At 49.2% G+C, this 17,024-nt stretch overlaps 1 protein-coding gene across 1 annotated transcript; it reads right to left on the bottom strand.

Moving 5' to 3' along the window:
- Positions 1-403: 403 nt before the first annotated feature.
- MYL5 (myosin light chain 5) lies at positions 404-16,679 on the bottom strand. The gene is made up of 8 exons (XM_039910665.1): positions 16,571-16,679; positions 12,331-12,539; positions 10,353-10,460; positions 8,901-8,976; positions 6,467-6,571; positions 4,571-4,649; positions 2,498-2,546; positions 404-566 (listed from the first exon to the last, which is right to left on the bottom strand). The coding sequence occupies exons 2-8, from the start codon at positions 12,337-12,339 to the stop codon at positions 465-467; spliced, it is 528 nt and encodes a 175-aa protein (XP_039766599.1). The 5' UTR covers positions 12,340-12,539; positions 16,571-16,679; the 3' UTR covers positions 404-464.
- Between the last annotated feature and the right edge of the window lie 345 nt (positions 16,680-17,024).

The following is a 17,024-nucleotide window of genomic DNA, read 5'->3' as shown; positions in this document are numbered from 1 at the left end:
ATCCCGCTGCCGATGAGGTTCCCGGGGAGTTTTTAAAAGGCCGCTTGAGGAGCCAAAGGTAAAAGACACTTAGGGATTTTTGCTTCCAGCCAATCAGCTACCGCAAAACGCAGAGCAAGAGGTAAGGGCCTGACGTCGTCCAGGGAGAGATCACGCTGGGGTGAAGAGAGAGCATGAAAGGAGAGGAAGAAATGAAGGGACATCAACCTAAGCGGTCCCATAACTCTTAAAATACTAGGGCAGGGGGGTGAGGATCTTGGGGTGTACATTTCGCTTTTTAGACCGGCACAACGCAAATCGGTCAGGGGAGAGAAGAGATAAACGTGGACCCATCTGTCCGTCCCAATCCGACAGATGAACCAAAGACTCCTGGTCGGTTCGAGAAATACGAGAAACTCCTTCGGTGGTTTTATTTCCCGCTGCTTTTATTTCCTGCCATTCAGCTCAAAGCCAAAGGATCCTGTTTATTCTTCCTTTTCCTCCCCGTGTGTAATAGTGTAGCTCAAAGCCTTGTAATCCAAATTGCCGGCGACATCGATAGGCGCAAACTGGAACATCTGGTCTACCTGCATAGTATTTAGGGAAAGGGCAAATAGCGTCAATTCTCATCACCAATTCCCGCCAGTTTTCAACTTGAACTTCATTTGGGAAGCAAATCAATCAGTTCAGGTCCCTTGCCCTCTTTCGGTCTATTATTTTGAAATGATCGCGAAAATGCCCTCCTAGCCTGGGACGCCTTATAAATCCGCTCTGTTAACGAAGGGCACAAGACACCTGCGATGGGAATGATGCCACTGTCTAAGCTCTCGGTTTGAGAGCATTTTTAAGACTGAAGGAGCCACAAGAAGCAGCGTGGTTTAGTGGAAAGAGCTTGGGCTTTGGAGTCAGAGGACGTGGGTTCTAATCCCGGCTCTGCCACTAGTCTGCTGTGTGATCTTGGCCGAGCCACTCCGCTTCTCTGTGCCTCAGTCACCTCGTCTATAAAATGGGGATTGACCGTGAGCCCCACGTGGGACGGCCTGATTACCTTGTATCTACCCCACCACTTAGAAGGGTGCTTGGCACATAGTAAGCACTTAACAGATACCATCATTATTAAGTCTTTAGGTGACAGGGAGGCTGCTTCATACAGGAAACCGGGTACTACAGTTTAGGGTGAAGAATGAAGATGCACACTGCCCAAATAAAACTTCAAAAGGAATGGGAGACCATTTCCTTTGGTCCAAGACGTAAAATAAATGCTGGCAGGAGAAGTATTTATTTAGATTACGGTCTGTTTCCCCATCTAGACTGTAAGCTTGCTGTGGGCAGGGAACGTGTCTACCATCTCTGCTGTACTGTTACTCTCCCAAGAGCTTAGTACGGTGTTCTGCACACAGTAAGTGCTCAATAAATACCATCGATGAGGACGATAATCCGTTCTCGGAATTGTTATTCAGACAGAGAATGATTTAATAGGAAAATGCCTTGAATGATTTCTAAACCAGTGATGTTTCTGCCAAGATTTCATTCACATCATACTTCGGAGCAGGCTCCAATGGGGCCTATACTGCGTAAGCGCTCGGTAAATACCACCGACTGATTGATTGGTAGTCGGGGGCCACTGTCGGCAGTTGAGGTTGTAGCTGGCAGCCCCGGGGCTTGCCTTTTAAAAGGAGCCCGGCCTGCTCCTTAAGGCGAGAGAGGCATCATGGCCTAGCGGAAAGAGCCCGGGCCTAGGAGTCAGAGGACCTGGGTTCTAATTCCCGGCTCTGCCACTTGTCAGCTTGGGTGACTGTGGGCAAGTCACTTCACTTCTCTGTGCCTCAGTTACCTCAGCTGTAAAATGGGGATTAACTGTGAGCCTCACGTGGGACAACCTGATTACCCTGTATCTACCCCAGCGCTTAGAACAGGGCTCTGCACATAGTAAGCGCTTAACAAATACCAACATTATTATTATTATTATTAATTCCGGCTTGGCCAAATGCTTGCCGTGTACTCTACACTGTAAGCTCGTTGTGGGCAGGGAACGTGACTGTTTACTGTTGTACTGTGCCCTCCCAAGCGCTTAGTACAATGCTCCGCAGACGGAAAGTGCTCAACAAATACGACCGAATGAGTGACCTCGGGCAAGTCTCTTCACTTCTCCGCGCCTCAGTTCTCCCTCCGACTTAGACTGTGAGCCCCATGCGGGGCAGGGACTACGTCCGACCTAATTCACTCGTATCTACCCCCAGCGCTCAGGACAGTGTTTGACACATAGTGAGCGCTCAGCAAATGCCATAAAAAACAGAGAATCCCTTGGTGAAGCAGTGTAACCTCAGAGACGCTAAAGGGACGGTATTGACGATGACTACGCATATGGGCTGTGTCCTCGTGCTCGGGTAAACCATGGGAATGACCCCCGACCTCTGCACCTTGGCTTTTTTTTACACCTCTGACACATTCATCTGTGGCTTCCCTACGAGCAATTTTCATCATCCAAGAGGCGTAAGGGAACAGAAAAATTGCAAACCTCTTCAGCCGTCATCTTGTCTGCTTGTGACATCAGCAAACGCTTTATACTAATGAACACATAAAACAAAAAAAAAGTGAAAACGAGTCCTTCTTTAACATAAGCCTAACACCTGAAAAAAATCCAAACTAGGAGCTATATACCAAGCAAGCTGATCGCCGGTTTTGAAAAATCCTTTCTTCCCATTTAGTAGTTGGAGAACTGTCATTAACGCAACACACACTCCTTTAGCAGGCAAAATGGTTTCTCAAAAAGGCTACTGCGATTGGCAATTGCAAAATTACAGATTACGGTCACTAGAAGCATTCTGTCTGCACGAGAAGTTTCAGGTTTAAATTTCCATCTTTTCCCGACGACACCGTCGTCACTGTCAGGAAGTGATAAATAAGCATATACTATTCGTATGGTCGCGGTATTAGTGATCTGTAAACCCAGTCATTACCAGAACGGCACTTGGCGTTGTCCTCTACTCATCTCTCTCGTTCCGCCCACATATTCAATCTGTCACCCAATCCTGTCCTTTCGGCCTTCACTGATCCAAGCGCTTATCCTTTCCCGCCTTCACTACCGCGTCAGCCTCCTCGTCGTCCTCCCTGCTTCCCGTCTCTCCCCACGCCGCTCCACGCTCCGTTCTGCCGCCCGGATCGTTTTTCTACAGGACCATTCGGCCCACGTCTCCCCCCACCTCGAGAACCTCCGGTGGCCGCCCATCCACCTCCGCCTCGAGTGGTGTTTCCTTACCGTCAGCTTGAGAGCACTCAATCAGCTCGCTCCCTCCTCCCTGATCTCCCTGATCTCCTACTTCATCCCAGCCTGCACGCTCCGCTCCTCTAGCACCAGCTTGCTCACTGGGCCCCGATCTCGTCTGTCTCAAAGCCGACCCCTTTCCCACGTCGTTCCTCTGGGCTGGAACTCCCTTCCCCTCCACACATGCCAGACCCCCCACTCTGCCTACCTTCGAAGCCTTATTAAGGTCCCATCTCCTCCAAGAGGCCTTCCCCGATCCAGCCCTCTTTTCCCCAGCTCCCTCTCCCTTCTGCAGCGTCTATGTACTCGAATCTGGGACCTCTGGACATTTGGTATTCGCTCCACCCTCTGCCCCACAGGAGTCATGTACATACCTATAAATTAAATGATTTATGTATATTCTACCCATTGCCCCCCCCTCTAGATTGTAAGCTCACTGTGGGCGCGGAACATGTCCACCGACTCTGTTGTACCGTAATCTCTCGAGCGCTCAGTACGGTTCCCTGCACACGGTAGGCGTTCGATGCATATCGCTGATGGATTGACCAGCTGTCTTCCTTTCCGCGCTATCTTCACTACTAAACCACTAATTCATTAACAAATCCTCTCTTGACCACTTCCGACATTGCTTTGCCTCTCTCCTTCCCTCACCTCTCATCTCCGGTTCACTCAAAACTGGAGTTGCGTATATAATAAAACTGTGGTATCGGTCAAGCTCTCATCCAGAGCTTCAGACCCGACGGGAGAATCTCTGCCCCGTTCGTGGACTTTCTAGATCCCGGCGGCAGGGTGTCATGGAAGCAGCGTGGCCTAGTGGAAAGAGCCTGGGCCCGGGAGTCAGAGGACCTGAGTTCTAATCCCCGTTCTGGCACTTGTCCAATGTGTGACCTTGGGGAAGTCACTTAACCGTGCCTCAGTTTCCTCTTCTGTAAAGTGGGAATTCAGTCCTGCTTCCTCCTGCTTAGGCCGTGAGTCCCATAGGGGACAGGCACCCATCTACCGACCCTACTGCACTGTACTCTCCCAAGCACCTAGTACAGTGCTCTGCACACAGCGTGAGCTCGATAAATACCACTGATGATGACGACGACGACAGGGACCGTGTCCAACCTGCCTTTCTCGTAACTGCTCCAGCTAAGCGCTTAACAAGTACCATTTAAAACAAGAAAATTGGGTGATGGGGGGAGAAAAAAACAACTTTCTTGGGTACAGAGAGAGAAGAGGAAAATGCTGTTAATAGTTGAGCTAAAAACAGTAATAATGATTGGAATTCGTTATGATTTAGATGAAGGTTTTAAAGAAAGTTGACCATCTGAGAAAACTTACTAATCCTTGTTGATATGTCCTTTCCCATCCGGGTCAAGCAATTTAAATGCATTTAATATTGTCTCTTCAGGGTCAGTACCTGCGGAATACATGAGATTCATTACGGCTTAACACTATTTATTGCTATCTTGATTCTATTTATTGCTATTGGTTAATGAGATGTCCATCCCCTCGATTCTATTTATTGCTCTTGTTTCTGTCTGTCTTCCCCGATTAGACCGTAAGCCCGTCAATGGGCAGGGACCGTCTCTATCTGTTGCCGATTTGTCCATTCCAAGCGCTTAGTACAGTGCTCTGCACATAGTAAGCGCTCAATAAATACTATTGAATGAATAAAACAACTGGCGTCCTTAGGACGTCTCACAAATGCTCGCTCACCGTTTGGGCGACTGGTATTGCGTCGGAGAGGCTGATGTCATCAGCGGGGTGAAATGTACACCGTTAGCTCAACGTGGGCAGGGAACGTGTCTACCGGCTCTGTTACATTGTTATATTATCCTCTCCCGAGCGTTTAGTAGGGTGCTCTGCACACAGTAAGCACTCAGTACAATTGCTGGACTGATCGATAGCAAACAAGACCTCCTCCTGGCCCATCTTTAGTACAGCACCAGTGGGACAGTTGCCCAGAATTTGTGTGGACCACACCTCCCCCCCAGCCCTTAGGCCTTCTCTGCCTCTCACCTTCCTCCTTTCGCAGATGCTGCTGTCCCGACTGATCGACTGATCGGAGAGCAGGCCACAGTGGAGGCAGAACAACGGAGAGGTTGAGTCCCTCCCCCTCCTCCATCTGCCTCGGACTTTCTCCTCCCCTCTCTCCCCTCCCCGTCAGCCACAAACACCACTGTGGAAAGGGGTGGGAGGGGAGCCCCCCGCCCGACCTTCTGCCTCCACCTCCTACTCCTAGATTTAGAATGGGGGGGGGGGAAACGGGGGGACCGGAGAGTGGGTGCGAGGGCGAGGTGTCGGAAAGGGGCCAGGAGACTTGGCCGAATGGGACGGGGCTGGACTAAGAAGGACAGGGCGGAGCAACTTCTGGTAAATTCACTAAAATGGAAACGTAAACGTCAATCATTTCAAGGAGTCATTTCTCCCCGGGTGACAGGGAACCCCGTAAAGACCCGAGATCTAGACCCAAGCAGTAGTCATTTACAGATGGGGCCAGTAGCTCACGACTCCCCGGATACATGCCCCTGGAGCTAATGGAAAGTAGAACGACCAGGTATTCTATTTTCTCCCCATTTCTGGTCTTTTCTGCCCGATACATTGCTGACAAGATGAACAGTTTCAACTTCATGGAACTTGGAGAAAAGGGCAATAGGATAGGGCATTTTCCTTATTTACAGCATTTGCCCATAACAATTGGGACCACATTAACTTTTGGGGAACGATGCTAGGAAGAGAATATATCATTTGGCTTTCCTCTGCCCACTTGGAAACTACTGCTTCCTTAGACTGTGAGCCCCAGGTGAGACAGGGTTTGTGTCCAACCTGATTATCCTGTTTCTACCCCGGGGCTTAATACAGTGTTTTTCATTCATTCGTTCAATCATTCGTATTTATTGAGCGCTTACTGAGTGCAGAGCACTACACTAAGCACTTGGGAGACAATAAACAGACACATTCCCTGCCCACAACGCGCTTATAAGTGCTTGACAAACCACTGTCTTCCACTGCTTCCCCCCCAGATTTGAAATCCAAAGAAAATATGGTATTTGTTTTGCTTCTGGTTTTCAGGCAGAGAACTTTCTGTAAAATCCAGTATCGGAGATGTGACGTAAGTGAGAAAGCAACTAGATCCTAGTCCCTGGTTCTCCCCTGTTTTGAAAAATCTGACCTAACGGGAGGTTCAAGTGAAGAATTTCATTTCTATTGCCTTAAAAATAGTGTTAAACTTACCATTCAATTTTTCTCCAAATAGGTTCAAGAACATTGTGAAATTAAGGGGTCCAGTGGCTTCTTTAAGCATGGCATCCAGTTCATCATCTTTAACGTTTGTTTTACCTAAATGTCCAGAAAAACAGTGAATTCACATCCATGGACTCAGATAACCAGTAAATCTTCTAGTCATAATAACACCAAGATCTCTTGATACTGCCTTTCCTTTTCAATAATATTAATAATAATAATGTTGGTATTTGTTAAGCGCTTACTATGTGCAGGGCACTGTTCTAAGCACTGGGGGAGATACAGGGTAATCAGGTTGTCCCACGTGAGGCTCACAGTTAATCCCCATTTTACAGAGGAGGTAACTGAGGCACAGAGAAGTGACTTGCCCACAGTCACACAACTGACAAGTGGCAGAGCTGGGATTCGAACTCATGACCTCTGACTCCCAAGCCCGGGCTCTTTCCACTGAGCCACGTATCTTGGCCCCAGAACAATACATCCTCTTGGCACAAGTTTCTGGGTATCCCAAATTAGCTCTCTTCGATGTTACCACCAAGTGTATAGGTCTCAGTCATCTTAGAACCGTGCTTGACACGTAGTAGGTGCTCAATAAATACCATAATCATCATCTTTGAGGCTCTCCTCCAAATCCTTTCAAAATTTTGGAACGTCCCCTCTCACTGTGGAATCCCACCCTGGACAGGGTGCATGAGCATCGGTCTAAAACCTCATGACTCCGACCTGCCATAATCCTGCTCGTTCATTTCTACCGCATATTTGTCCAGCTTTACACGGTTGGCTTGGGTTGATCTTCCGCTATTCACCGCGACTCCCCCCAGACATTGTAATTTATTTATATTAATGTCCGTCTCCCCCTCGAGACTGTAAGCTCACTGTGGGTAGGGAATATGTCTGTTATACCGTATTCTCCCAAGCGCTTCGTACGGTGCTCTGCACACAGTAAGCGCTCAATAAATAGGACTGACAGGAATACCAATTTTCCCCTCTGAGCTGGGGGTGAAGTTGGAGGGGGGTGGTTGGGGGCAGGGGAGGGCTACTGCCCTGACTCTACCTTGCCCTGATCTCACTCTTCCTTGGAGGAAGCTTCCCAAAGAAGTGCTATCCCTGTAGTCACCTTCTCCTGCTCCGACTACGTATCCTATATCCAGTAATAATGTTGGTATTTGTTAAGCGCTTACTAGGTGCAGAGCACTGTTCTAAGCGCTGGGGTAGACACAAGGGAATCAGGGAATTGTTCCACGTGGGGCTCACAGTCTTAATCCCCATTTTCCAGATGAGGTAACTGAGGCACAGAGAAGTGACGTGACTTGCCCACAGTCCCACAGCTGACAAGTGGCGGAGCTGGGATTCGAACCCATGACCTCGGACTCCAAAGCCCGTGCTCTTTCCACCGAGCCACGCTGCATTACCTGATTTGAACGAGTAGGAGCGCGAGCGTCAATCAGGACAAGTCCGGCTTAGAACAAGGAGCAGAGTCGGGACCGGTGGAAGGGATGTGGGAAAATAATAATAATAATCATGGTATTTGTTAAGCACTTACTGAGCGCCAGGCACTGTACTAAGCTGTCTTGGCAAATATTCCTCTCTAGACCATCAGCTCATTTCCGGCAGGGAACGTGTCTGCTAATTCTGTTGTTCTGTATTCTCCCAAGCACCTAGTACAGCGCGCTGCAGATAGTAAGTGTTCGATAAATATCACTGATGAATACGCCCCACTTCTTGCCTGCCTGGCCCGACTGAGTCGATTCTCAGCTGGGTTTGTTTGATGATATTTGTGTTGCACGTGTGAAACCCAGCATCGCCAGAGCAGATTGTCCCATGAGATGGAGGGATCGGGCTAAATGTAACTGAGGTCAGTTGCCCATCTTGGAATTCCTTTATGAGAAACAGCTCTGATACAAAGGTGGAAAAGCAGGCTTCTCTTGGACTTCTAAAGCAGCGTGGCCTAGTTGAAAGAACACGGGCCCGAGAGTCAGAGGACCAGAGTCCTAATCCTGGCTCTGCCACTTGTCTGCTGTGTGACCCTGGGCCAGTCACTTCTCTGTGCCTGTTACCTCGCCTGTAAAATGGAGATTAAGGCCGAGTCCTACGTGGGACAGGGACCCGACTGCCTTGTATCGACCCTAGCATTTAGTTCAGTGCCTGGCACATAATAAGTACTTAACAAATACCCTAAAAAAATCGATATCAAAGATCTTGTTGGAGACGTTCCTGCGTAGCATGAAGCAGCATGGCGCAGTGGATAGAGGACGGGCTTGGGAGTCAGAAGGTCATGGGTTCTAATCCTGGCTCTGCCACTTGTCTGCTGTGCGACCTAGAGCAAGTCACTTCATTTCTCTGAGCCTCATTGACCTCATCTGTAAAAAGAGTTTCTTTTCATATTTTTCAAAGTCTGCTAGGGATTTATTTCAAAAATACATACCCAGAGAGGCATAAGTGTCTTTCAAGTCTTCCTTATCAATGAATCCATCTCTGTTCTGGTCCATTAATGTGAAAGCCTGGAAAACCAAAAACACGCTTATTTCGCTCACCCTGCCGCCGTGTTCACCAGACCAGTTATTTACGGAATTTGCCAAAGCTTTTCATCTAATTCTTGCTTTGCACGACGCGTTCTCATCTGCTATAATAGACTGGGCTGGACAGGAGAGAGAACTCGTCTCTCTCTGGATCAGTGCCCGAGAGTGTGCCCGCTGGTTTGCAGACTGGCATTCGGGTGGAAGCGAGACGGCTCCACGGCAGCGCTAGGGCTTGGCTGTCTTCCCTAAAGCGTGTGCCCGGAGCGGGTGTCGGTCCGGGCCTGGTCGGGGTAGAGACAGGCAGCAAACTGGCCTGGGCCCTTACTGTGCCCACCTTTCTGCTGGCATAACCCAGTCCCTTAACCAACCCGGGGAACTTCACTGGGCGGCAGGATTAGCCGAAAAAACACCCTCTGCCACGGCCAACGCCTTTTCGGGGCCCCGTGTCGCCCTCCCCTCCTCCCCATACGACGGACAGCCCACCAGCAGCGTGGCCTAATGGATAGAACCCGGGCCTGGGAGTCGGAAGGACCTGGGTTCTAGTCCCGGCTCTGCCACTTGTCCGCTGGGTGACCTTGGGCAAGTCTCTGTGCCTCAGTTCCCCCATCTGTAAAACGGTAAGACCGCGAGCCCCCTGCGGGGCGGGGACTGCGTCCAATCCAATTATCCTGTATCTACCCCAGCGCTTAGAACAGGCACACAGTAAGCGCTTAACAAATAGCATCACAGCACTTATGGACATAGCTGTAATTTATTTTAATGTGTGTCTCCCCCTCTAGGCCGCAAACGCCTCGTGGGCTGGGAACCTGTCTACCGACCCTGTAGCATTCTCCCAGACGCTTAGTACAGTGCTCTGCCGCACAGTAAGCCCTCAATAAATGCCACTGGTCGATCGATCATCGGGATTGCCAAGAATTTATAGAAGCCACTGCCACGGTCCTGCCTCTCTCCTAATCGGTATGGACTGGGACTCGGACAAAAAGACCCCGGGGCCAACAGGAGCCCCAGAATTCCCTGCTCTCGGGCCCGGCACCTATGTCAGAGGAACGGGGAGCAAAGGAGGGCAATAGACCTGAATCTCTGACTCCCTCTGGGCTTCCGTGCGTGCCTCTCCTCCCCCCACCAAGTCATCCAAACACGAACAGTCACTGGAGTGGCGTCCAGAATCTCTGGAAATGTGGACTTGACTTTCTCTGGGTCTCTGCTTCCCTCCTCCTCCACCCTTTTCCTTTTCCCTTCTTCTCTGTATCTCCCCAATCCACCCCCCACCCCCGACACTTTTATGAAGTCTGAGGTTTTTTGGCCTGCCATCAATAAATGGGTTTTTTTGTCTTTGGACAAATGGAATATAGTCTTACTTCCTTGAATTCTTGGATCTGTGTCTGCTCAAAGTTGGAGAAAACACTGGATGAAGCTTTCTGGGTTCGTACACCACCTCCTTCCTTCTTCTTGGGCTTTCTACTGGCCTAAAACAAGGAGAAAACGATTCTCTATTTGGCCCCTCTTCACCCGAGGAGTTTTTAAGTGTCCGGATGATACCAAAATATCCCGCTAAAATCTTTCCTTACATTTCCTGTAAAGAAGACTGGGAATTGTTCAAATTCCTATTACTTTTAATGTTAGCAGTTAATAAATCTTTCACGTTTGCTGAAGATCCACATGTCCAGCCTCTTTGTTAAATAGCTTTAGACCATCGTTTAGAGAACTAAATAGACTGTGGATGCAGAGGCCAGGATTTCTAATTCCAGATTGGCCTCTGACTTGCTACTTTACCCTTTTCTTTGAAAGGACATTTGTAAAAAGTCCAGGTTGCCTCAAAGAATTGATGAGAATAATGAATTTTTAAAAAATGGGAGAGCAGTCCTGACATCATCATCATCATAATAATGATAGTATCCGTTAAGCGCTTACTGTGTGCCAGCCACTGTATTAGGTGCTGGGGTGGATACAAGCAAATCGAGAATACAGCTGACTCGATAATCTTAGCAGAATGGGAAAGAGGGAGAGTATGGATAACTGAAATCCACAGAAAATCCCAAACTACACTTCAGCCAATACAGAAAGTACAATTTTCCATGCCACCACGCCTTTCAACAGAACCGCCTGCAAGTAGTGAACGTGACGGGTTTGAGTTTCATTTCTTTTACCTTTCCCTCTCCACGATCTAGGGAACTAGGAAATAGCGCAACAGACAGTTCAAAAGTGGCAGCGTGGTCTAGCGGGAAGAACCCGGGAGTCAGAGGAGCTGGATTCTAATCCCGGCTCCAGCACGCGTCCAGTGGGTGACTCTGAGCAAGTCACCTCACTATGCTTCAGTTTCCTCAACTGTAAATTGGGGATTAGTAGTACGAGCCCCATGCGGGACATGGACTCTGTCCAAACCGATTGGCTTTTATAATAATGTTGGTATTTGTTAAGCGCTCACTATGTGCAGAGCACTGTTCTAAGCGCTGGGGTAGGTACAGGGTAATCAGATTGTCCCATGTGAGGCTCAGTCTTAATCCCCATTTTACAGATGAGGTAACTGAGGCCCAGAGAAGTGAAGTGACTTGCCCACAGTCACACAGCTGACAAGTGGCAGAGCCGGAATTCAAACTCATGACCTCTGAATCCCAAGCCCGGGCTCTTTCCACTGAGCCACGCTGCTTCTCTTAATCACGCTGCTTCTCTTAGTGCTTAGTACAGAGCCTGTAAGCGCTAAACGAATATCATTTTTTTTTAAAAAAAAAGGAAACCATCACTGCTCATATAACTAATGAAGATCTCTGCTAATTTCGGGTATCACCTGCAGAGGACCCGGGTTCTAATCCCAGCTCTGCCACTTGCCTGCTGTGTGACCTCAGACAAGTCGCTTCACTTCTCTGGGCCTCAGTATCCTCAGGTGCAAAATGGGGATGGGATAGCTGTTCTCCCTGCTACTTAGATTGTGAGCTCCAGGTGTAGCAGCGTGGTTCAGTGGGAAAAGCCCGGGCCTGGGAGTCAGAGGTCGTGGGTTCGAATCCCGGCTCTGCCACTTGTCACCTGACTGTGGGCAAGTCACTTAACTTCTCGGTGCCTCAGTGACCTCATCTGTAAAATGGGGATGAAGACTGTGAGCCTCACGTGGGACAACCCGATTACCCTGTATCTACCCCAGCGCTTAGAACAGTGCTCTGCACAGAGTAAGCGCTTAACAAACACCAACGTTTTTATTATCCATCCTAATCATCTTGTATCCCAGCACTGAGAACAGTGCTTGATAGATAGTAAGCGTTTATCAAATGCCACTAAAGAAAAAGAAAGAGAAGAGCTGGAGGGGGACGGGGAGAGGGAGGTGGCCTCTTTGGTCATACTCACCATGCTCATTGGGAGGCTGGATCGTTCGTCTGGACCTGGTGCTCGCTTCCCTCAGGCTCCTGGAAACCTGTGTCTCACTGGGGGAGGGCGCCGTCCGTCTTAAACTTTTCAGAGGTCCCTCAGGGCAGCTCAGGCTTCAGAGGAGCCCCAGCTCGAACTACCTACTCCATACATGGACCGACTTCAAGACATCCTCGGGGCTCTGGGGGCTGAACAAGTGTTGCTTGTGGTTTTGACCTTGTAAAGTCATTCCTAATCCAAATTATATATAGCCGTCCTGCGTTTTCCCAAGATGACTCTGCTGAGGGTAAGATCCTACCCTCCGCGCGTGCCAGTGTGCCTGGAAATCAATTCGTCAATCAATGGTACTTATTGAGCACCTATTACGTGGTTGGGAGAGGACAATCCAACAGAAGAAAGGCCGAAGCCAAGGCCGACGTGTGCCCGTTGTCTGTACTTGACCTTCGGTCATACGGGGCCTGTCCTTAGGATAATAAGGGCATTTGCTAAGCGCTTACTGTGTGCCAGGCACCGTACTAAGCGCTGGGGTGGATACAGGCAAGCGGGGTTGAACACAGTCCCCGTCCCACTTGGGGCTCACGGTCTCGATCCCCGTTTTCCAGGTGAGGTCACTGAGGCACAGAGAAGTGAAGTGACTTTCCCAAGCTCACACAGCAGACGAGTGACGGACCTAGGACTAGAACCCCGGTCCTCTACCAGCCAGGGACATGCTCAATCCACTAGGCCACGCTGCTTCTCACAACTTCATCCCCCTCGGTCACCTGGGAACCACCTCGTGCTAATCAGAATACTTTTAGAGGGCAACACATCGAATTGTAAATAGCAAGAGTTGAATTCAATTCAGAGACTCTTACGATACCTGTACTTGCCTCGGTTTCTTTTTTTCAAGGAAGACCTCATCTGACTAGGCTAGAGAGCACGTTCACTTGGCTTCTACCAAGATTAAAAACTAACACCCACACGCCTCTATTTTAAATACGGCACTTCATTCAGCGGATCTCCGCCCAGATATCTCACCTTTTTAAAAAAGATCTGTCACCGAAAGCAGCGGAAAGAAAGGACAGTTCACCTCATTTTAAAATGCACAGAGAAACTGACAGCAGCTAGGTATGCCCAACTCGAGTAGAGAACTGAACGAATATGCAGTAGATTTGCTTTAAGCAGACAACCAAAGCTACTTGCAGTTCTGAATTCTTTATTTGGGTTGTCTGCGTGGAAACAAATATCAACGAGATAACCGCTTAATCTTCCAATTCAGTTGGCCTGTGTAGACATGGGCTAAGTGAGATTACAGCAGGAACTGAAATTTTTGAATTAAAATTGTGAATGGAAAGCAGCACGGGATCAGCGTGGCCCAGTGGGTAGGGCACGGGCCTGAGAGTCAGAGGACCTGGGTTCTAATCCCGGCTCTGCCCCTTGCCTGCTGTGGGACCTTGGGCACGTCACCTCACTTCTCCGTGCCCCCGTTCCCTCAGCTGCAAAATGGAGAGGCAATACCTGTTGTCCCTTCTACTAAGAATGTGAGGAGATGTGCTTTCAATAAAGCTTTCAAGGTAGGGAGAGTGATCATCTGTCAGATCTGAGGAGGGAGGGCGTTCCAGGCCAGAGGCAGGACGTGGGCGAGAGGTCGGTGGCGAGACGGACAAGATGGAGGTACAGTGAGTAGGTTGGCTGGGTCGTAGTAGGAGAGCAGTTAAGTGAGGCAGGAAGGGCCAAGGTGACGGACTGCTTTAAAGCCAACGGTGAGGAGTTTCTGTTTGATGCGGAGGTGAATGGGCAACCCCACCGGAGGGTCCTGAGGTGTGGCGAAACATGAACTGAACATTTTAATAAGAAAACGATCCGGGCAGCAGATTAAAGTATGGACTGGAGATGGGAGAAACAGGAGGCAGGGAGGTCAGCCAGGAGGCTGATAATAATAATGATGGTACTTGTTAAAAGCCTACTATGTGCCAAGCACCGAGGTAGATACAAGTTAATCAGATTGGACAGAGTAATCAAGGTGGGATAGGATAAGAGCTTGAATTCACATGGTAGCAGTTTAGAGGGAGAGGAAAGGGCCAGTTTTAGCGACGTTGTGAAGGTCGAATTGACAGGATTTGGTGACGGACTGAGGATGTGGGTTGAACGGGAGAAGAGTCGAGGATAACGCCAAGGTTACGGGTTTGTGAGAAGGACGATGGTGCCGTCTACAGTGATGGGAAAATCAGAAGGAGGACAGGGTTTGGGTGGGAAGGTAAGGAGGTCTGTTTGGGACATGTTAAGTTTGAGGTGTCCACCCCCCATGTCTCTATAGCAGTTGATCAATCAAGTCCAGCCACTGGTTGCTTCCCCAATCACGACTGCTGAGGGATTCCCGAATAGGGGCTCATGAGAACCCCAAACCCCCTGATTGATTGAGGGGAGAGGACCGCAGGAAATCCTGAATTCCAACCCCGCATCCTGGAACGACGGCTGGGATTCCAAATGCCATTCCTGGAACTGCAACAGAGAATTCAGGAGCTGAGGAAGAACACGATCAATTCCTGCAAGATCCACAAGTGAGAAGACATCAGATAGTGATCGATGGAAATAGAAACGGGCATATATGACTAGAGATGTCATCGCTTAGGAGTCCAAGAGTAGCTGTGGATCAAAAAGGACTCTGAACTAATAAAACCCAACAGGAAATGTGGAACTGAAAAAGTCAAATCTTCATTTGCTACAGCAAATGTTGGTAAACTAATGTTGGTAGCTGAGATGGCCATAATTGTATTTGGTATTCCCTTTGACCCATTAGTGGATTTTAAATGACTCTCCCCCAGAAGTGGAAATGTGATCTAGATACGAGGGCGACCGATTCAAAAGAGGATTTAAAAATACTTTCTCAAACAGGTTCAAAAGGAATCGTACAAGAGCTAAAGATAGCCTCTTGTGACTTTAATTGAAACCCAGAGAGGATATCAAAATACAGCATGACTAGCAAGAGTTACCTACCCAGGCAGCTGGGAGAGAGGAATTAAACAGTAGTTTCTCAACTTTGTTCAAACCTGGAGAGGAACCAGGAGATCACTATTTCTCGGGCTGAGCGTAATTTTTTTCTTTAACAGATCACGGAACCTTCAAGGGTCTGAGTTAAATGATACCTCAAGGGGAAGTAATCATAAGTGGATGTAAAATCCCTCCATGTCAGCACACGACAACACCGGAAGAATTATAGTCTTTGAGGAAGCGAGAACGGCATTCCTCCTCTAACCCCGAAGCTGTACACCTGGGATGTTGCCCGAGACACCCTCCCCCTTGATTTCACAGGCCCGTTGGGATCCCGACGGGACGATCAAGTAGCCTCATCAATAGGCTACTGGACAGCAACAGCAAGAAGTATAACAGAGCATCAAATCATTGAAATGGTGCCTCTGTTCCTTTACGCTCGACTGTACCAGATCTGCTTATTTCTCCCCTAGCAATTAGTACATGTCTTGGCACACACTGAGCACTCAACGATGGAATCACGATGATTCCGACCCTACTTTGCACTCCAGAATCTGAAAACGCTCGTCACCAGGGCAGGTGGCAGCCCCCGGTCGGGGGGGCAGCACGGCCTAGTGGAAAGACCAGAGGACTGGGAGCCGGGTGACGGAGGGTTCAGCGCCTGGTTCGGCAACTTGCCTACTTTGTGAACTTGGGCAAGTCGCTTACCCCCTCTGAGCCTTGGTTTCCTCCTCTGTGAAAGGGGACCGGGAGTCTGTCCTCTCTGTTCGTTTTATAGCTACCCCGACACTTGACGCACAGTAGGTGCTTAGAAATACCACTATTTTGTAATAGAATTTTTGCCGCCAAGCCACGATTCATCAGCCAAGGATTATGGCTTGACTGATTGATCGGTGGATTGCCATCGGGCACCTACCTAACCCTTCCTACTGCCCTCTCTGAAAGAGCTGCAGATAGTCCAAGCGTCCTTAGTTCCCCTGAATAAAAAGGATGCTCAATCACCCGACCAGTCCCTTTTCTGACCTCCCCGCTCCAGGAGGAGCCGAACAAGAGGAGGGAATGCAGGACCGCGTCGAAGCGTGGGTCCCAGGAGGGCTTGCCCAGCGGGGAACCGCAGCTGATCATATTCAGCAAAAAAAAAAAAAAGACAAAACCCCAAAAATCGAAGGTTCGTCCTAGTTTAGATCGGGGCTTGAGCTCCCAGTTTCGTCCCGAGGTAGCCGCCTGAGCAGATGCGAGTAGTGCCCACCGGAGGATAAGGGAGTCGCTTTGGGGGATCGGGACCATCATCCCAGCTCCGTCGCTTGTCAGCTGGGTGACCTCGGGCCAGTCACTTCACTTCTCCGGGCCTCAGTTCCCTCATCTGGAATAAAGGGGGATGAAGACCGTAAGCCCGTCGATTAGACCGTAAGCCCGTCAGAGGGCAGGGACTGTCTCTGTTACGGATTTGTCCATTCCAAGCGCTTAGTACAGTGCTCTGCACATAGTAAGCGCTCGATAAATACTATTGAATGAATGAAGCCTGTGAGCCCCACGTGGGACCGCCTGATGACCTTGTATCCTCCCCAGCGCTTAGAATGGTGATTTGCTCGTAATAATAATAATGTTGGCATTTGTTAAACGCTTACTACGTGCAGAGCCCCGTTCTAAGCGCTGGGGCGGATACAGGGTCATCAGGTTGTCCCACGTGAGGCTCCCAGTCT

This window comes from Ornithorhynchus anatinus, chromosome X3 (genome assembly GCF_004115215.2).
Source record: "Ornithorhynchus anatinus isolate Pmale09 chromosome X3, mOrnAna1.pri.v4, whole genome shotgun sequence".
NCBI classification, from domain to species: domain Eukaryota; kingdom Metazoa; phylum Chordata; class Mammalia; order Monotremata; family Ornithorhynchidae; genus Ornithorhynchus; species Ornithorhynchus anatinus.
Note: the sequence above shows the minus strand (reverse complement) of the source record. Positions and strands in the feature narration are given on the sequence as shown.

What these genes read in the sequence shown, in the direction of transcription:
- MYL5 (XM_039910665.1), bottom strand. An exon ending in AGACACTTATGCCTCTCTGG is followed by an intron (nt 6,572 to 8,900) that starts GTATGTATTTTT and finishes CTGGACATTTAG; the next exon opens with GTAAAACAAACGTTAAAGAT. An exon ending in ACAAGATGACGGCTGAAGAG is followed by an intron (nt 567 to 2,497) that starts GTTTGCAATTTT and finishes AATACTATGCAG; the next exon opens with GTAGACCAGATGTTCCAGTT.